The sequence below is a fragment of the Mauremys reevesii genome, linkage group 1 (genome assembly GCF_016161935.1).
Source record: "Mauremys reevesii isolate NIE-2019 linkage group 1, ASM1616193v1, whole genome shotgun sequence".
NCBI lineage: Eukaryota > Metazoa > Chordata > Testudines > Geoemydidae > Mauremys > Mauremys reevesii.
This window is the reverse complement of record NC_052623.1, coordinates 173102134-173122506: the sequence shown is the minus strand read 5'-3', so window position 1 is coordinate 173122506 and position 20373 is coordinate 173102134. Positions and strand designations below refer to the sequence as shown.

General features: G+C 41.9%; 2 protein-coding genes across 10 annotated transcripts in view; one reads left to right on the top strand and one right to left on the bottom strand.

The window, feature by feature from the left end:
- Positions 1-678: 678 nt before the first annotated feature.
- Positions 679-19884, bottom strand: ATP5PF (ATP synthase peripheral stalk subunit F6). 4 transcript variants are annotated; one of them, XM_039520105.1, is made up of 4 exons: positions 19674-19884; positions 6541-6733; positions 2314-2438; positions 679-897 (listed from the first exon to the last, which is right to left on the bottom strand). In XM_039520105.1, the coding sequence occupies exons 2-4, from the start codon at positions 6708-6710 to the stop codon at positions 869-871; spliced, it is 324 nt and encodes a 107-aa protein (XP_039376039.1). In that variant the 5' UTR covers positions 6711-6733; positions 19674-19884; the 3' UTR covers positions 679-868. The 4 variants fall into 4 exon arrangements, with proteins under 4 accessions (XP_039376039.1, XP_039376040.1, XP_039376041.1 ...); XM_039520106.1 differs by lacking the exon at positions 19674-19884 and adding an exon at positions 8166-8295; XM_039520107.1 differs by lacking the exon at positions 19674-19884 and adding an exon at positions 8077-8173.
- GABPA (GA binding protein transcription factor subunit alpha) overlaps positions 8300-20373 on the top strand; it is a 46650-nt gene continuing 34576 nt past the window's right edge. The window contains exons 1-2 of one of the 6 annotated variants that reach the window (XM_039520098.1): positions 8300-8523; positions 11219-11319. In XM_039520098.1, the coding sequence (XP_039376032.1) occupies positions 11243-11319 (77 nt within the window). In that variant the 5' untranslated portion in view covers positions 8300-8523; positions 11219-11242. Of the gene's footprint in view, positions 8524-9216; positions 9612-10364; positions 10387-11000; positions 11113-11218; positions 11320-20373 lie in introns of those variants that run through there. The other 5 variants (XM_039520100.1, XM_039520094.1, XM_039520096.1 and 2 more) reach the window with 5 other exon arrangements.

Sequence of the window (20373 nt, the reverse complement as noted above, 5' to 3'; positions counted from 1 at the left end):
AGGTACCAAAATGAGATGTTACCGAGCTTGCAAAATGCTCAAAGTTTGTCTTGTTTCCTTGGGATCAAATGCCATTCAGATAAGTCAGCTCACTGTGATCATTTCTCTCACTGTATTTTGAGCAGCAGTAAAATGAGCAATATTGAGAGGTAGTTCAAACCTCTGCTGGTGTTTTGGGTAGACAGGACTGAACTTAAATAAGTTTTTCTTATTTTGATGGGGTCTTCAGGAACAAACTAGAAACTTTAGTACTTAACTCTCCCCCAAAACCTCAAATTTTTCATTTAAAAGAACAAGATAGCCTCTGCAAGAATGTCCTGGTGCACCAAAATTATATAAAAGTCAGTCCACTTCAGCTCACGGGCTTTGCACAACTGGAGGATGTGGCATGAGCTGTAATGTTTGAGTTCCTGGATGTCTAAATAAAATTTTACTATTGCAATAATGTAGCATAGCATGATCACATGCATACAATAATGCCACACTTGCAGGCTTTATTGTATTATAAGATTTCAGTGACATGATTAAAATTTAGGGAAGTGCAGTTCTTTTCAAAAGGAAAGCTATTAACTTTAACTGTATTTTGCACTTAAGTGGTCATTTGGTTTTATCTGGATACTGAAATGTCATCTCAGTAAATAGTGTTTAAACACTGGATAAAAGACTAAGCACTTTAGATTTGATTTCCAAAAGTGAATTTTATGAATATGGCAGTTCACAAGGATCATGTTGTACTTGTTTGACTTCTGAACTCAATACAGTACAAGTATTTGAAAGTGAAACTCCACATTAAATTACAACTGCTGGCCTATTTAACAACCCCATGAAAAAGATGACACCAGTGCTTGGAATGCAGACATCAACCACATCATTTTTGAGGCTCTTCAAAGTTGGGCTCTAGGAAGAAAAAATGTTGTATTAGTTTCATGTTAAGATGCTCAAGTTCCAAATACTGCTCAGAGATCAACTTCAGGTTCTAGAAGAATATAAACCATGGACCCATTTACTACTTTTAGTGATCTGCAGCTAATTTTGCAAACATGCCATAAATGGGTGGGGGAAACAAAGGGACATTTAGCACAAGTTTTTTAAAAGAGTTTCTTCATGAATATGCAATATTTCCTTAGAATCAGCGATCATGTATCTCCTCTTATATGCATTTGATGTTTACCTATGGCCAAGGTAACTTACTGCTAATTAGTTTGCAACTAGTTCATTAATGGGGTACTACCAGTTTTACCAGCAAAGAGAGAGAAATCTTGCTACCTACCATTGACTCTCATAAAAAAACACAATGAGCAGTAAAGTTAAGATATGAGACTTTAAAATAGTACACAGACTAGGTGAACGAGAAAAAATAGTTCTTTCCTGGAGAAAAGACTCCACATTATGATATAGTATAATTTAAGCCACAAGGGAAAATTAATCCTAAATGACTCAAAACTGGAAGAGACTGCCTTATGCTAAAGACATTTTGATTACTTTGTCTGTACTAAGAAAATGAGTCAGCAGGTAAGAAAGTTACTCACTTGACTGTATGAGGAAGGGATAGTTCAGAAAATAGCAACTCTCACAGCAGTATTTCATGTAACTAAGGGGGAACTCCTGAACTAATTAATTGTCTGGGTCCACCCCATGCAGTACCTGCCCGCCAAACAACTGGCAGAATGAAGTTCCAGGCACAGGGGACCTATCCCCTTAGATCACTGTGGAGTCCATGGAGGATGGCAGATGACAGAGAAGTCTTCTGGTGGATTTGGCAGTGACTTCACTACTCACCTTTATCCTTTAAAGTAGCTGTTGTGTGACACTAGTTACAACACCTCTGCTGTTGGTGCCTCTCTGGTGGAATTTTCAGACTGAACCCTCACAGCCACAATCCTCTGAAGTTAATTAACGTGCAGATGTCTGTGCCAAACCACCCAGGTCTCAAGATTGTCCAGTGACAGCTCTTCGCAAACAGCAATGTTGTGCCACATGGTGCCTGGCAGCAGGCACACACTGTGCACTTGACCAAGGCTCAGTTCAGGTCTCAGGAATGGAAAGTGTGGCCAAATATGTCCTCGACAGCAGGAACAATCGTTGCAGGAGCCTTAAGTGATACCAAGCATACGCTGCTGCCACAAAGTTCCTATTTGCCGACCAGACTGCACATATACCATCCCGAAGAGCAACAGAGTCCTGCTCTCTCCCTGGACCACATGGCTGATTTACCTCCAGGTCACTGGTCACAAAGGTTCTATATTCCACTATTCATCCTCTCACTTTCACACTTATAATGCAAGAATAAACAAACAAAGGCTAGGGACTCACCCTCAAATTTGAAGTCTGGAAATTTGGTCAGGTCTCCCCCACCATACAACCGCTGAATTTTGGCAATTTCTTCAGCCATGTCTTTCTGGTATTCAGGGCTGACATCAGCTGGACCACCAGCTTTCCTAAATGCAGAAAATGTCCAATGAAAATTGATTCTAAACATTTTACACAGCAATTTTATCATTTAAGGGCCTAATCTAAAGAGTAAGATAAATGGCTATACACCCCCCAAATAAGTAAAGCAATTTAAATATTTTGAAAAACCAGAGGTAGAGAGCATACCAGGGGGTACATTTTTCCCTTCTGGCATTTGAAATCAGACATTTTAGCTTAACTAAAGCTAAAGGAGGGTTTAAAATGGAAAAATAAGAAGCATATTGCTACAAATATTAGCCAATGTTCCTTTAATCGTGTAAATTCTACAATCCAATTATCAAGTTGCATTTTTTCTAAGTGACTGTGAATGGAGACTTGGCAACAAGGCATAATTCTGTTCTTAAGCCTTTAAAATACCTAGACAAAACTTCCTTGAAACATGCTACTATTATTTTTTAGGCTAATTTGCTGAAAGCGAAGATTAACTTCAAACCAAGTTCTGTAAGAACATTAATACCAGCAGAACAAGGTGAAGAAGTGCCTAGTATACAGGTAACTTGCCACAATCAGGGATGTACTTCCTAGTCTACAAAACTGCGCACAAGAGCAGCCCTACAGACTACTTAATGGAAAACAATGTTTAATACCAAAGTGAAGCATCAATTATGGGTGTTATGTTACAAACACATTCTTATAACCAACAACTAGTTTCTCAATTTGAAAATCCATGTTTTCCCCCAGTGCAATACCAACGCTCTCAGATTTAAGATTTATGTATAGTGACAATACTAAATATATGTAGTTTAGTCATTACACATGAACTCACGTTATAATAATTTTAAATAGGAGTAAAATCCCTCAGTTAAAACATTCATTTTATAATATTTACCAAAAACAATTTCTTTTTAGCAGATCTTAAACTATTTTCTAAGTTTTAAAAGGGGCTTAGAGGTATTAGGAATCCAATTTCAGTGACTTTCAACTAGAGTTGGGTGACTAACTCCCTTAAGTCCCCTTGAAAAACCCAGTCTAAAGAATGATTACATAAAGAAACAAGTTCACTCATTCCTTTGCATTTTCTAAAAAGGATAGTTATTTGTAGATAGAAAAATAATTGAATTCTGCCAGGCCTAATTGTGAAAAATTTTATTTAAGATTTTTTTCAATTAACTTTTTATTTTTACAGTTGTGGGACACTAAGAAGAGGTAGGGCTAGAGTAGCACTGACAGCAAGGCTGCAGGGGGCACCTTTGACAGTGGGGCCAGTGACACCAGATCCCTGCAGGCACACAGACTGTTACTGTTATATTTCTGCATCTGTTTCAGTATGTCAGCTGCAATTGACATTTACTGACCGTTATATCATTTAAAATTGAGTCCTGTACGTATGAGTGTCACATTTCTACAACTCTTTGTCCACACGTTCTGTGTTTCATAGCTAACAATTCATGTTTTAGCAAAAACAATGAGTACTTGTGGCACCTTAGACACTAACAAATGTATTTAGGTATAAGCTTTCGTAACACGGCTACCACTCTGAAACCTGAAGTCATGTTTGAGACATCTAAACATGGAAATATTGACGCTTTTCCACCAGCTTCAATACAGATTTGATACCCTTTGTTACAAAACTTGATAATTTCCCACCCATATGTAAGAACCATTAGGAGAAAAATACTATGAAATTTAGTGGTAGTGTTAATACAAACCAGATCAATGAATTCCATTAACCTTATTCTGCCCTTAAATATTGCTTTAGTGCAGATGCTGTCCTCACTACAGTAAAGAGAATGAGGAAATTGTTGCTGCACTGATCAGTTTACAGTCTAAAAACCACAAGAGTATTCCCAGATAGAATAGTTAGAAAGATTGTACGAATGCAAAGAGCTCTTCAATCCAGTAAGAATCAAAAACTACCTACAGACAGTAAGAATAGCTACACCTAAGTTTTAATTTTAGTAGACAAACATGAAAAGAACACAAATTTACCTAATGCAATACTTATCTGGTGCCAACTGTAGCTAAATCAGTTGTGGACAATTTCTCTTAATTCTCCAAGAACAACTTCCTCCATCATAGTATTCCGCCCCCCCACAAGGTTTCTCATTTTAGTTATTTCTCTAAGCCCACCCCTAGAGAATCCCCTATGGCATGACTCATCCTCCATATGGAGGAATTTCTATTTTAAAAGGATATTTTCCTTTCCCCATCTCAAAGCTAGGACAACTGATAGTTTGGTACAGATATGCTCTTTTTTTATTCCCCTCTTTTCACCATCACCACCAAAGAGGAGACAGGGGGAAAAAAAGGCAGGTGGTTTGGACATTTTTTTCCCTACTGATATTTTGGCTGGGAGGGGCTAACAATAGGAGTGCAGTAGCAATGTTCTTTCACTTGTATCTCCATGATCATCTTTCTTTTGAAAAAGTCTAATCTGTGAAATGGATTCTTACTTCCAGCTCTGCCTCACATTTCACTCCTAATGTTTCACTAAGCAATTCTGCAATAAAAAGGTCTTCAAGCTGACTTTGATACATTTGAGGCTAGAGTCTGTTTTAAATGAAACTGTAACTTCAGAACACCAGTTCCCAAACGGTGGGTCCAACCCTTGATGGATGGGAGGCACAGTGACCTTTCCTGCCAATCTTCCAACCCTGGCCCCCAACCAGCCCCTCTCTCCCCATGGCCAGGCCACAATCACTATGAGGCTGCTGTCTGTCCACTCACTGGCTGCAGCCACTTCCTCTAGATTTCAACTGCCTGGATCCCGCTCCACATGCTGCTGCCTGCAATCCAGGTGAAATGAAAGCAGAATCCAGACAGCAGCCTGGTAACAATCCTGGCTTGCCCAGTTGCAGGGAGAACGGGGACAGCTGGGGCTGCAGACAGGGGCAGAGCTGAAAGAGTGAGAGCTGGACAGGGGGCTTGGATGGCAAGCCAAGCTGGAAGTAGTTGGTGGGACACCTTAGCAAAAAGTTTGTGAATCACTGCTACAAAACGTACTACAGAAGTAGCAGAATCAGTACTGATAAGTTTGAGAGATTTTATACAAAATGCTAGCATTACAGCATTTATTAAATTGAATGGGTTTCGTCACAGACTAGGAAAATGTTATTAAATCTAAAAACAATCCAAAGTCTATTGCCAGTGAGATTCTAACCAGTTAGCTCTTTAGCTTGACTGCAACCAGCCCTCTTTTAAACATACTGATAATCTCTTACACCATTAAACAGCTTTTGTTTTGCTAAATACTTCTTAATAAAAATTGAAATTTGTTGTTTAAGAATTTTTTGTTAATGCAAAATCTTCCTACAGGTAACATGAATAAAAGAGTTTCTTGATAGGTGAGTAACTGGAGACACTTAAATCACAGAGATTCTCTCAAAATGTTGATATTCAAATATAAAATTTTATTTTTATATTATATGATTTTATGGCCCACTATTTCTAGGTGAATTTATTCAATTCTTACATTTAGTTTTTGGAAAGAATAAATGTAATTATTTGAGGTCAGTAAAAAAAAAAAAGGAAAAGCAATCAGTGTTTGCAAAGGACCCGTTATCTGTTCACATTTTGGATAACTAAGCCAACCCTCAAAGTTTTATGGCTACTGTTCAATACTCCCTTACCCTCATATACAGCTATATAAAAGTAGTAATATGGACAAAGTCAATTGTAATAATAAACAAAGTAACTAGTAAAGACTTAAGTCTGAACTTTCTTTTTATTGAGGTGTTCTAGATAATTTTTTCTTGCAAATTATGTATCAAGTGTTAGTCCTCAAGGACTGCATTTCTGTGTGTAATTCTAACATTTCGTGAAAGAATATTTTTGTAACATTCCTCCGTGAAGCACAGATACACCCTTTAACACCTGGGATTGCAGTTGCAAAATAAGGAATTATTTCCTAGCCCACCTTCCTCTGGGCTTCAGAAGTGGAAGAATCATTGACTAGAATTTGTGCTAGGTCAGTTCTTGGGGCCTTTCCATGCTGAAGCTACAGGCTCTGCACTCAGAGTGCAGACCTAAAAGGCCTAATTATGAGGAATAATCCCATATTAATGTCTGCTAAAAGTTTCATATTAAACTTTTTTACTCAATACACTGAATTACATTCCAATAACTTACTGGCTCTTCATGTTGTATTCTCTGATCTTGTCTATAAAGAGCTTCTGAACTGGATCAAGTTCCTTCGCCTTATTAAACACTATAGCAGAAAGGCCAATGTTCCTACGCAAGTGTATTGAGATGGCAGAGCGGAAAATGGAGGAAAACCTGAATAGCTGTTGGAGAATCATGATGAATTCGCAGAGGGTTTCAGCTAGAAACAAACAGAATGCATTAAGTTAGCAGTTTCTTGCATTTTTTTCTGTACTTTACATTTGCAAAAAGAAAAAAAAGTAGATCAGTTAAAAATGTGAACATTATTAAATGCAAGGAAACAACAAGAGATATAAATAGTCCAAAATTTTTAAATGAGTGACAATTTTGCTATACCCAAGAAATATACTTTTGGTAGAACGTATCCTCATTTAACCTACGATTCACATTTCTTCCACATTAATTGTCTGAATAAAAAAGTATAACAAAATGCTAAAAAAATGAACTGGTCATTTTTACTTGTAGTGCTTAGCAAAGATAACTGCATCTAAGTATTCATTTGGCACAAGGCATACTAATTCAGAGACAAAAATAAAGCTGATTAGAAAGTAGGTAGTTTTCACTGAGAATACAACAGGGATGAAAAGTAAGCTAGCAAATCTGTATTATTTGTTTTCATAAAAATACTGTGCTATACTAAGTCAGACACGTGTGATCTTTAAACCAATCAATGAACCTTTTAAGAAAATCTGACAATACTGACATTTACATGGATCATATTCATATGACTACAAGCCAAGTTTTGTGTTTGTATTTGTAAGTGAATTAGTAATAAAAAGGAAAGATTTTCAATGACCTTCTCAACCATCTCAAAGTTAAAAGGCAGAGTTTGCAGGGAAAGCCCTGAAGAAGGAGTTTTGTACTTGGCCCAACAGGTAACTACCCCCAACCCCGGCTCCCTGTGGGGCGCCGCCTGTCTAGACGCGAACCGGTAGTTTAAACCCGTCGCCGATCCCGGTTACCCCGGGGAACCGGCTACTGCGCCCACGCAGCCGAGCGGGCGCAGGGCGGAGGGCCGAGCAGGCCGGGCCCAGCCCCGCTCGGGGCGAGGGATCTGCCGCTGCCGGGGAGACCCGGGGTGCCCCAGCCCCGGGAAGGGCCGGGGGTGGCGGGGCCGGAGGCCGCCGGAGGCCGAGGCGAGCCCGTCCCGTCGCGCAGCCCGTGGCCCGGCCGCAGGGAATTTCGTCCCCGAGCGGCCAGACCCGGCGCCGGGCGGGGGTGCGGGGGGAGCCTCCGGGAGCCCCCTGCCCCGCACGGGGGTCGCCGCGGCATCCGCTCCCTGCCCGGCCGCAGCCCCCTCCCCCCGACCCAGCGGCGGCCGCGGCGGCGCGTTACAGGGGGCGGCGGGGTCCCTCTGCCTGGCTCCGGCTCCGGTCACCTTGGGGGGGGGGGGGTCACGGCACCGAGCCCAGCGCGCGGTGCACCCTGGGAAGCCCGGCCCGGGGGCAGAGAACTCTGGGGCCCGCGCTCCTCGCGTGCCCGCCCCGCCAGTCAGACACGGACCTAGAGCCGCCGCCGCGCGCCGACAGAACGAGCCAATAACAAGCCCGAGCCGCCCCCCACCAGCAGCAGCAGCACCGCTCAGCACTCACCACCGGAAATGAGCAGATCTACTTCCGAGCCGGAGAAAGCTAGGCCATTAACCCGGCCGTTAGGTCTCCGCGAAGTCCCGCCTCCTGCGCCCGCTGATTGGCGGGAGGCAGGTGGCGCCGCGGGGGCTGCCGGGAGTTGTAGTCCTTGCCCTTGTCAGGGGTGGGGGGGTGGTTGTGTTCGCGCTCCCGCCTCGCCTGGGCCCTGCACAGGCCTCGCCGCCCAATCCTCGGCGCGTTCCGCTCCCTTCAGCGCGGCGCTCGGGAGGCGGCGCAAGGACCCTGCAGAGCCGCCGCTAGCGAGCGGGGCGCGGGGGACTCGTGCGGGCCGCTCCGGTCGGGGCGGGAGTTTCTGCGGCGGGTGAGTGAGGCGAGCGGGCCGGGGGGCCCGGGGCGCCCGAGGGAGGGGCGGGTGGACGGGAAGCGCCGCTCTCCGTATCCGGGGGAGGGGGGCTCGGGCCTGGCTGCGGCTCGTGTTTTGTTTCCGTTTCTCCCCGGCGCAGCGAGTCTCATTTCCGTTTCGGGTTCAAACAACAAGGAGGGAGGCGGCGGGGACAGGGGCGAGGGGCCGGGAGCAGCCTCCCCTCGCGGGCTCTGTGCAGTCCCGGGGGGGCGAGGGCATCCCCAGGGCGCAGCGTTGCCCGCTGCCGCAGGCCCGTCACATGGCGGCTATGGGGCGCCGGGGGAGGCCTGATGCTCCCAGCCAATTGCCCGGGAAACCCGCCCGCCTTGTCCTCCTCCCCCCAGAACAGACAGGGGGAGGCCTGGCTGCTGTCGCAGCTACTGGGCCTGGCTGGCGGGCCCGCTGCCCCCCGGGAGCCCATTGTCCAGTCCCCACCCCGAGCTCTCGCTGGCTCCCTCCCAGCTACATCAAAGGCCCGAGCCCGCCGGCGGGCGCCCCGCAGCTCTCCGCCCCGCGCGGTGTCAGTTCAGTCGTAAAGGGGAAAGTGTGGCGATTGCCCGTGGTGGTGGTTGTTTTGGGCGCAGCGTGCGCAGCATACGCAGTTGTGTCCGCCGTGGACGCTGCTGTAAATCTCATAGTTCTACTTAGTAAGATGCCTGTTTTCTGGGACGGCCTCTTAAAATATTTTGTTCTGACTTTAGTTACAAGTGAATCATAAGATCAGTGTAACGGAACAAATGCAAAATGTTGTTTCTTGGTTTCTCTTTTGCTTCATTCTTGTGTGCTTTAACCAGTACTTCGTTTTATAGTCAATTTCCACTGGTATGCACTAGGTAGTCACCTTTCCCCATTCACACTTGTTTTTTTTGTGTGCCAGTACTAGAAGAGGAAAAATTTTAAAGCGCAGTAAAATATGACAGCAAGACCACAAAGACTGGCCCAGGCAATCAAAGGCACAGAGTTAATGTTAACTAAAAAATTACTTGGATTTCAGTTTGATTGTACCCTTTCACATCCATTGTTTCCAATTTATGTAAATATTTAAGGTAATGTGCTGCTAGAGATTCATGGTCTATATAGTAGAGGGAATCAATTGGTTACTTTGTTCTCTGCTCACAGTTATTAGGCACAGAAACATTCACACTAGTCTGTTTCACAATTACTTGTTTGTATTTGTATCCTTATTTCAATACTTATATTCAAATAGCACTAAGAGGCTCTAGTTATGATTGGAGCACCATTTGGTCTGATTTTTTTTATTATAAACAGAAGCGCACCTAATGCCAAGCCTTGGGGCCCTTGACAGTTTCTTAAAGTATACTTCACTAACACAGACAGACTACAGCAATTACCCATTGATCACAATAAGTGGGTCGCAGCATAAGACAAATGCAATCCCCCACGCCTCAAATTACTGGTCATCTTCCTGTCACTACCCAGCCATGCCCATCTCTGTAAATCTTTATGTTCTGTGGAAAAAAAGAGAGGCCTTGAAGTGTGTCCTGGAGGTTAACTAAGCGGTTACAGGACACCCTGCTAGCAGCCTCCTCTCTCTTGTACCAGTGGACGGTGGGGGCATTGTCTAGCTTAGGAGCCTCTGCTTTCCACAACTCTGGCAATGGATCACAGTGACAGAAGAAGTCTCTTGGATAGCTAGGTCCCAGGCCATTTAGGGTTTTACAGGTCAAACAAAATCTTAAAAATGAAGAAGCCAATGGACTATGATCTAGGCAGGTTGAGTTCACGTTTGATGTGCTCACAAAAAGAAATGCTGCTTAACAAGCCAGCTGCTGAATTCTGCAGCTCTTAGATGGATTTAAGGTAAAGATAAAAATAAGTTTTAAATTCTTTGGCCATTAATCTAATGCTGTCCTCATTTTGGAGAAAGATTAAAAATGATAAATAAGAAAAACTGCCCAAAAGAATAGTTTGACACTAACATACTGCACAAATTAAGTGACCGTACCAGATGCATTTTCATCTACATGCATTGATCATTGAACTTGGTGAGAAATAAGAGACCTCAGATGTAAAATTTTTGGTTTATTAGGTGTTTTGTAGAGTAATACTGAATACATTCACCTATAAGATGCAACGTGATTTTAAAAAATAACAGAAATAGATAACATATTTAATACAATATATTTTTAGGAAAAGTTTTATAGCTGTCAACAGCTTTCATATTTCTTCAGAGGACAGTATGTAATATAAATGGGACAGCAAAATCTCTCAACTATTTTTAAAACAATTTGAAATTTAAATGTTATCATCCAATGAAAGGTAAACCTGACCAGTTCATACAGCATCCAGTAAGTGTAGAAGCCTCCAAAGGAAGAGAACAAAAGCTACCTCAGGATGTATGATTTCTGCACCTATATGTCTGTTTAAATTCCTGAATTTGCCTCCTCCCAGAAAAAAACAAAACCATCAACTTACTACTTCCATTTGCCAGAACAAGCATTGTCAACTGCTTCATGGTTTCTGCAGCACCCTTCCATTTTAGAGCTGTGTAATTGGCTTTAGAGTTTGCAGCTGAAAACATTTTTGATAAAAAATATATGGAATTAACAAATTATTTTTATGTGAAACTATAATGCTCAAATTTTGCTTCCCTATCATTCATGAAACTACTTTAACAATTTTTCTTTTGCAGACCTGTTTTTGAGACTTTTTAGCCATGACTAAAAGAGATGCAGAGGAGCTGATAGAAATAGAAATTGATGGGACTGAGAAACAGGAGTGCACTGAAGAAAGGTATGTGCTTATGATCAATCAGTATTGCTTACTACTTGTGTCGCTTGAGCTGAAAATAGTTTACAGTTTTTATCAGATTTAGTATTTAGGTCCTGCTCCTATAGAAATCAGTCTGTCTTGTCATTGTATTCAGTGGGGAAAAGACTGAGCTCTTATTTAAGAACATAAGAATGGCCATATTGAGTCAGACCAATAGTCCATCTAGCCCAACAATAGCCAATGCCAATTGCTTCAGAAGGAATGAACAGACCAGGGCAATTATCAAGTGATCCATCCCCAGTTGTTCAGTCCAATCTTCTACCATTCAGATTTATAGACACCCAGAGCATGAGGTTGTCCCTGACCATCCTGGCTACTAGTCTTTGATGGATCCGTCCTCCACGAACTTATCTAATTCTTTTTTGAACCCCTATTTTTTGACTTTACCACATCTTGTGGCAATGAGTTCCACATGTTGACTGCATTGCATGAAGAAGTACTCCTTTTTGTTTATTTTAAACCTGCTGCCTATTAATTTCATTCAGTGACCCCCTGGTTCTTGTGTTAAGTGAAGGGGTAAAAAAACACTTCCCTATTGACTTTCTCCACAGTATTCATAATTTTATAGACCTCTATCATATCCCCACTTAGTCATCTCTTTTTCTAAGCTGTACAATCCCAGTCTTTTTAACCTCTCCTCAGATGGAAGCTATTCCATACTCTTAATCATTTTTGTTGCCTTTCTCTGTCCTTTTTTCCAGTTCTAATATATCTTTTTTGATATGGGTCAACCAGAATTGCATGCTGTATTCAAAGTCTGGGTGTATCATGGGTTTATTTAGTGGCATTATGATATTTCCTATCTTACTATTATCCCTTTTCTAATGGTTCCTAACATTGTAAGCTTTTTTGACCGTTGCTTCACATTGGGCAGATGTTTTCAAATAACTGTCCACGATGACTCCAAGTTCCATTTTTTGAGTGGTAACAGCTAATATAGACCATCATTTTGTATGTATAGTTGGGCTTATGTTTTCCCTTGTTATTACTTTGCATTTATCAACATTGAGTTTCATATGTCATTTTGTTGCCCAGTCACCCAGTTTACTGAGATCCTGTTGTAACTCTTCTTAGTCAGCTTTGGACTTAACTATCTTGAGTGATTTTTTGTATCGTCTGCAAACTTTGCCATCTCACTCTTCACCCCTTTTCCCAGATCAGTTACGAAAATGTTGAACAGGACTGATCCCATTATAGTTTGGTGAACCCCCCTGATATTTACCTCTCTACACTGTGAAAACTGACAGTTTATTCCTACCTTTTGTTTCCTATCTTTTAACCATTTACTGATCCATGAGAGGACCTTCCCTCTTATCTCATGACTGTTTACTTTGCTTAAGAGCCCCAGGTGAGGGACCTTGTCAAGGGCTTTCTGAAAATCCAAATACACAATATTCACTGGATCATCTTTGTCCACGTTTGTTGACACCCTCAAAGGGTTCTTCTAATAGAACGGTGAGGCATGATTTCCCTTTACCAGTGTTGACTCTTCCCCAACATACCATGTTCATCTGTGTGTCCGATAATTCTGTTCTTCATTATAGTTTCAACCAATTTGCCAGTTAATTAAGTTGGGTTTACCAGCTTGTAATTGTCAGGGTTGCATATGGAGCCTTTTTTAAAAAATTGGTGTTGCATTAGCTATCCTGCAGACATCTGGTACAGAGGCTGATTCATATACTGCAATTGGTAGTTTTACTATTTCATATTTGAGTTCCTTCAGAACCATCTGGTCCTGGTGACTTATTACTGTTTATCAGTTCGTTCCAAAACCATCTCTATTGACCCCTCAATCTGGGACAGTTCCTCAGCTGTGTCATCTAAAAAGAATGGCTCAGGTGTGGGACTCTCCCTCGAATTCTCTACAGGGAAGACCAGTGCAAAGAATTCATTTATGTTCTCTGCAGTCGCCTTGTCTTTCTTGAGTGTTCCTTGAGCACTTTGAGTATCCAGTGTCCCCACTGATTGTTTGGCAGGCTTCCTACTTCTGAGGTTCCTATTTTGCTGTTAGTTTTTGTGTCTTTTGCTAGTTGCTGTTCAAATTCTTTGGCTTGTATTCATAGACTCTAGGACTGGAAGGGACCTCAAGAGGTCATCAAGTCCAGTCCCCTGCCCTCGTGGCAGGACCAAATACTGTCTAGACTATCCCGGATAGACATTTATCTAACCTACTCTTAAATATCTCCAGAGATGGAGATTCCACAACCTCCCTAGGCAATTTATTCCAGTGTTTAACCAACCTGACAGTTAGGAACTTTTTCCTAATGTCCAACCTAAATCTCCCTTGCTGCAGTTTAAGTCCATTGTTTCTTGTTCTGTCATTAGAGGCTAAGGTAAACAAGTTTTCTCCCTCCTCCTGATGACACCCTTTTAGATACCTGAAAACTGCTATCATGTCCCCTCTCAGTCTTCTCTTTTCCAAACTAAACAAACCCAATTCTTTCAGCCTTCCTTCGTAGGTCATGTTCTCAAGACCTTTAATCATTCTTGTTGCTCTTCTCTGGACCCTCTCCAGTTTCTCCACATCTTTCTTGAAATGTGGTGCCCAGAACTGGACACAATACTCCAGTTGAGGCCTAACCAGTGCAGAGTAGAGCGGAAGAATGACTTCTCGTGTCTTGCTCACAACACACCTGTTAATGCATCCCAGAATCACGTTTGCTTTTTTTGCAACAGCATCACACTGTTGACTCATATTTAGCTTGTGGTCCACTATAAGCCCTAGATCCCTTTCTGCCGTACTCCTTCCTAGACAGTCTCTTCCCATTCTGTATGTGTGAAACTGATTGTTTCTTCCTAAGTGGAGCACTTTGCATTTGTCTTTATTAAACTTCATCCGGTTTACCTCAGACCATTTCTCCAATTTGTCCAGATCATTTTGAATTATGACCCTGTCCTCCAAAGCAGTTGCAATCCCTCCCAGTTTGGTATCATCTGCAAACTTAATAAGCATACTTTCTATGCCAACGTCTGAGTCATTGATGAAGATATTGAACAGAGCCGGTCCCAAAACAGACCCCTGCGGAACCCCACTTGTTATACCTTTCCAGCAGGATTGGGAACCATTAATAACTACTCTCTGAGTACGGTTATCCAACCAGTTATGCACCCACCTTATAGTAGCCCCATCTAAGTTATATTTGCCTAGTTTATCGGTAAGAATATCATGCGAGACTGTATCAAATGCCTTACTAAAGTCTAGGTATACCACATCCACCGCTTCTCCCTTATCCACAAGACTCGTTATCCTATCAAAGAAAGCTATCAGATTGGTTTGACATGATTTGTTCTTTACAAATCCATGCTGGCTATTCCCTATCACCTTACCACCTTCCAAGTGTTTGCAGATGATTTCCTTAATTACTTGCTCCATTATCCTCCCTGGCACAGAAGTTAAACTAACTGGTCTGTAGTTTCCTGGGTTGTTTTTATTTCCCTTTTTATAGATGGGCACTATATTTGCCCTTTTCCAGTCTTCTGGAATCTCTCTCGTCTCCCATGATTTTCCAAAGATAATAGCTAGAGGCTCAGATACCTCCTCTATTAGCTCCTTGAGTATTCTAGGATGCATTTCATCAGGCCCTGGTGACTTGCAGGCATCTAACTTTTCTAGTGATTTTTAGCTTGTTCTTTTTTTATTTTATCTTCTAAACCTACCCTCTTCCCATAAGCATTCACTATGTTAGGCATTCTCAGTGAAGACTGAAACAAAGAAGTCATTAAGCATCTCTGCCATTTCCAAGTTTCCCGTTACTGTTTCTCCCTCCTCACTGAGCAGTCCTGTGCTTGGTCTTCCTCTTGCTTCTAATGTATTGATAAAAAGTCTTCTTGTTTCCCTTTATTCCCATAGCTAGTTTGAGCTCATTTTGTGCCTTTGCCTTTCTAATCTTGCCCCTGCATTCCTGTGTTGTTTGCCTATATTCATCCTTAGTAATCTGACCTAGTTTCCATTTTTTATGACTTTATTTTTATTTTTTAGATCATGCTTTTACACTTGACTTGCCAGAGTTTATGCCCCTTTCTGTTTTCCTCAGTGTGATTTGACTTCCAATTTTTAAATCATGTCTTTTTGTTTCTAACCTCCTCTTTTACTCTGTTATTTAGGCATGGTTGCATTTTGGGTTGTTTTTTTTTGTTTTGTTTTTTGTTTTTTTTTGGTTCTCTTACTGTTTTTGTTTTTGTTTCTGGGGTGGGTAGGGGGATACATTTAGTTTGAATCCCTATTATGGTGTTTTTAAATAGTTTCCATGCAGTTTGCAGGCATTTCATTCTTGACCTTTCCTTTTTAATTTCTGTTTAACTTTCTCATATTTGTGTATTTCCTCTTTTTAAAGTTATATGCTGCTGTGGTACATTTCTTTGGTATTTTCCCCTCTATAAGGATGTTGAATTGAATTACACTATGGCTGCTGTTAACCAAGCAGTTCAGCTATATTTGCTTCTTGGACTCAGATCCTGTGCGCCACTTAGGACTAAATCAACCATTGTCTCTCCCCTTGTAGGTTCCAAGACTAGCTGCTCCAAGAAGCAGTCATTAATGGTGTGTAGAAATTTTAGCTCTATATTCCCAACCTGAGGTGATGTGCCCAATCAATATGGGGATAGTTGAAATCTCCCATTATTATTGAGTTTTCTGGTTTTGTAGCCTTTCTAATCTCCCTGAGTATTTCACAGTCACCGTTACCATCCTGGTCAAGTGGTTGGTAGTATATTTCTACTGCTATGCTTTTATTTTTTTAAGCATGGAATTTCTATCCATAAAGATCTAGTGCTTTTGGCCTGGACATAGGAAAATCAGACTAATGGAAAAAAGTTGTTTTACTATGCCGAAAGGAAGCCGTAACACAAAAGATGTAACTTGCTTAGGATGACCCATAGTATCCTGTTGTTAATTGTTGGGACTGCCATTTCTAATCCTTTTAGCACATTCTGTAAATATTTCTTCTATGCTATTTTCCTTTAGGTCATTTACTCTTTGTCAAACTAAATGATTGTAGTAAAAACAAACTTATTGTAGAAATGGAAATCACTTTTAGAACTAAACAAATCGTCAAGCAGCAATTAAGACTTTCAATACCCTGACTACAGTGTATGATGGGTCTGCATTGTTTGTGTTTTCTCAGTCATTTTTTTCTTTGTCTGCTACTTTTACTCTGGTTCTGTTAGTTTCTTCTCTTCCTTTCCTTTCCTTTCCTTTCTTCACTTCACTCTCACTACCTTGACAACTCCCTAGGAGCATGTTTGTGAATTCTGCAGCATGTGTACAGCCATTAAATCAGGGCTTGGCTACACTTGAAAGTTGCAGTGCTGGGAGTTACAGCGCTGGTCATGCAGCTGTGCAGGAACAGCGCTGGTGTGTGGCCACACTCACAGCTACCAGCGCTGGTGTGTGGCCACATTTGCAGCATTTGCAGCGCTGTTGGGAGTGCTGCATTATGGGCAGCTATCCCAGCATTCAAGTGGCAACAACGTGCTTTTCAAAAGAGGGGGGGTGGAGGGTGGTGTACTGTGACAGGGAGCGGGGAAGATAGAGAGAGTGGATTTTTGGAGCCAACACTGTGTGTTAGCTTCCTGGATTGAAAAATCAGAAAATGTTCGCGACCCCTTAGTCTTAATTGCAAACAGCCTGCATCCAACGCTGTTTCTCTGTCAAGCAAACATTCATTCCCTGCCTGCCTCTCATTTGATCGTTCACAGCCAGGTACAGATAGCTCCTGTTTGCTGTGATCAGTGTTTGTTTTTTAGATAAGCAGTTCAAGGGAGCTCCGATCAGAGTTCACAACAAAACAAAGAGAGGCTGCATAACAAAACAAAGAGAGTAATTTAGTTAAAAGCATTCTGGGATATCTCCTTATTCCCTGGAGGCCAATAAAAGCACTGGTGTGTGTCCACACTTGATGAGCAGCGCTGGATCACCAGCGCTGCAATCGCTACACTCCAACCTGACCAGGTGTACAGCCAGTGCTGCAGCCAGGGAGTTGCAGCGCTGGATGTGCCTTGCAGGTGTGGATGGTTACTAATTGCAGCGCTGGAAAGCCTCTACCAGCGCTGCAACTTGCAAGTGTAGCCAAGCCCAAAGTATGTTCTTCTCTAGCTGCCATTCCCAAGTGCTATAGAAACTTCTGATTCCAACTTTCTGCCATCACTTTTCCCATCAAAGGAATGTAAACCAAAGCAGTTTGTAACTAGAAACGAGGGGGAAGATAATATCCATGACATTAACAGCGCAGCCACCATTGCTGCAAATACCGGAGATTAAAAGCCTTTTTCTCTACATGAGTTACCTTACTTAATTGTCACTGTCTGCCAGTTCGGGGCCCCAGCACCCTGTCTTGTTGAGCCAAACACTCCCGTCTGCTCCAACAAAGACCCAAGGTCTGAATTACTTGCCCCAAAGCTGCAGGTTTACCTGAAAGCAGCTAACAGAAGTGTTCCTGTCTTTAACACTCAAATGCCCAATTCCCAATGGGGTCCTTAACCCAAATAAATCCATTTTACCCTGTATAAAACTTATGCAGGGTAAACCCATAAATTGTTCGCCCTCTGTAACACTGATAGAGAGATATGCACGGCTGTTTGCTCCCCAAGGTATTAATACATACTCTGGGTCAATTAATAAGTAAAAAGTGATTTTATTAAATACAGAAAGTAGGATTTCAGTGGTTCCAAGTAGTAACAGATAGAACAAAGTAAGTCACCAAGCAAAATAAAATAAAATGTGCAAATCTATGTCTAATCAAACTAAATACAGATAAGATCCTCACCAGTTCCAGAATGTTTCCTTTTACAGACTAATCCAGGGGTCGGCAACCTTTCAGAAGAGGTGTGCCGAGTCTTCATTTATTCACTCTAATTTAAGGTTTCGCATGCCAGTCATACATTTTAACGTTTTTAGAAGGTCTCTTTCTATAAGTATATAATATATAGCTAAACTATTGTTCTATGTAAAGTAAATAACATTGTTTTAAATGTTTAAGAAGCTTCATTTAAAATTAAATTAAAATGTAGAGCCCCCCGGGCCGGTGACCAGGACCCGGGCAGTGCGAGTGCCACTGAAAATCAGCTCGCATGCCGCCTTAGGCACATGTGCCATAGGTTGCCTACCCCTGGACTAATCTCCTTTTAGCCTGGGTTTAGCAATCACTCACACCCCTTGCACACTGTCCTTTGTTCCAGTTTCTTTCAAGTATCCTGGGAGGTGGAGAGGCTCTTTCTTTAGCCAGCTGAAGACAAAGTGGAGGGGTCTCCCAGAGGTTTAAATAGGCTTTCTCTTGTGGGTGGAGACCCCCTCCTCACTTGTATGCAAAGTCCAGCTCCAAGATGGAGTTTAGGAGTCACCTGGGCAAGTCACATGTCCATGCATGACTCACTGGTTTTTACAGGTAGCATCCATTGTTTACATGCTATCTTGAACTTCCTCAAGTAGACTTCTTATGTGGATTGGAGCATTCCAAGATCCATTGTACTTTAAATGTTTCTTAAGTAGGTACTTAATTTCAACATTCCTTTCTCCGGAACTGACCAAATGCTGTACTACGGTTATTTAGAAATCAAGCCCGTATGCAGCCAACATTCATAACATTCATAACTTTGAATACAAAAACGATACATGCATACAAATAGGATTAATACATTCAGTAGATCATAACCTTTATAGAGATATGTTACATGGCATATGTAGCATAAAACACATTCTAAGCATATTTCCATAAAGCCTTATGGGAGGCACTATCACAGCTTCCTCTGTGTATAAGCCAGCCCTTCAAAGCTCTCCTTAGGATTGGAACTCCATACCATTTAATGAGGTATCTGGGTCAACATAGCTTTAAAAGTAGATGACAAAACCAAGGTCACTCTTCAGGTTTCTCCTTGTAGCATGCAAACTTCTGTATCCTTTTATATTATCTGCAGTGTGCATGGAGTTTGACCCATTCTTAATATGAAAACGTAGAGTGAAATTTCTCTACCTGCTCTGTACTATAATCGTTTTCTTTCCTTCATTGACTAATATTCCTAGCTAAGTGCCTGCTTTATCCTGCTGTCTGTCCTTACTATATGCTAAATTTTAGACTTGCACCACAATGAGGCTGGATACGCATGTGTGCCCTGCTCTGGAAGCTGTGGCTGCCAGTGAGTCACTGCAGTGCTCTATATAAATGCCTGAATGCTATTGCACTGAACCCCATTTATCCCTCCCAGGACTAATTATTTCCTCCCAGATTTCTTGGAGAATCAAAGAGAAAAAATTATTTAACAAAAGATAGCAACAATTCAACTCCTTCCCCAGTTCCAGGTGATGCCAGAGTCATTCCTACCTGCCGGGTGGATTTCACAGCTCTTTCTGTTTCCCTAGTCTGTCAGTTTCTTCCCTTTCTCCAGTTCACCATCACTTCCCTGGTGCTGTATTGCTGTTGTGCTCTGCCCAGCTCCTGTTAACACTTCATCCCCTCGCTCTCCCATGACCAGGAAGGTGTGTGTGTGTGTTGGGGGCGGGGAGGGTCCACTTTCTCTTTATTTTCCAACTGCCACGGAATCTTCTGATTCCAACATTCCATCCCTTTTCTGTTTAAAGGGGAGTCACCAGAGCATTCTGCTTGCTGTTGTGAGTAGAGTAGAGAGAAGGAATCTCGTTATGGGCATACATTTTCATTACGTTAACTGCAGTGTCACCATCACAACAAATACCCAAGTTTGTTAATATTCTACAGGAGTTCCTTGGATACCAAAAGGGTTTTCAAAGTCAAACAAGATGCTAATAATTTCAAATTGTCAGGTAATTATATAGTCCTGGGTAACCATTGATTACACATCCTTGTGATAATCTATTTACCTGGATTGTCCAGACCTTGGATATAAAGAAATACCTAATTTATCACAATGTAACAGTCTTAACTCTAGCACATGAAATGATTTTTGATGTATTCTAAGATAAAAATATGTATGTATGTGGACTTTTATATGTGGCTGATCATAGTGCCATCTAAACATAAAACTTGTTTTAGGAAAGATTTTGTG

Coding starts and splice junctions, on each gene's coding strand:
- ATP5PF (XM_039520105.1), bottom strand. CDS start 6,710: ATGATTCTCCAACAGCTATTCAGGTTTTCCTCCATTTTCCGCTCTGCC. Junction 2,439..6,540: donor GAATACAACATGAAGAGCCA/GTAAGTTATTGG, acceptor TTCTGCATTTAG/GAAAGCTGGTGGTCCAGCTG. Junction 898..2,313: donor TCCAGACTTCAAATTTGAGG/GTGAGTCCCTAG, acceptor TTTTCTTCCTAG/AGCCCAACTTTGAAGAGCCT.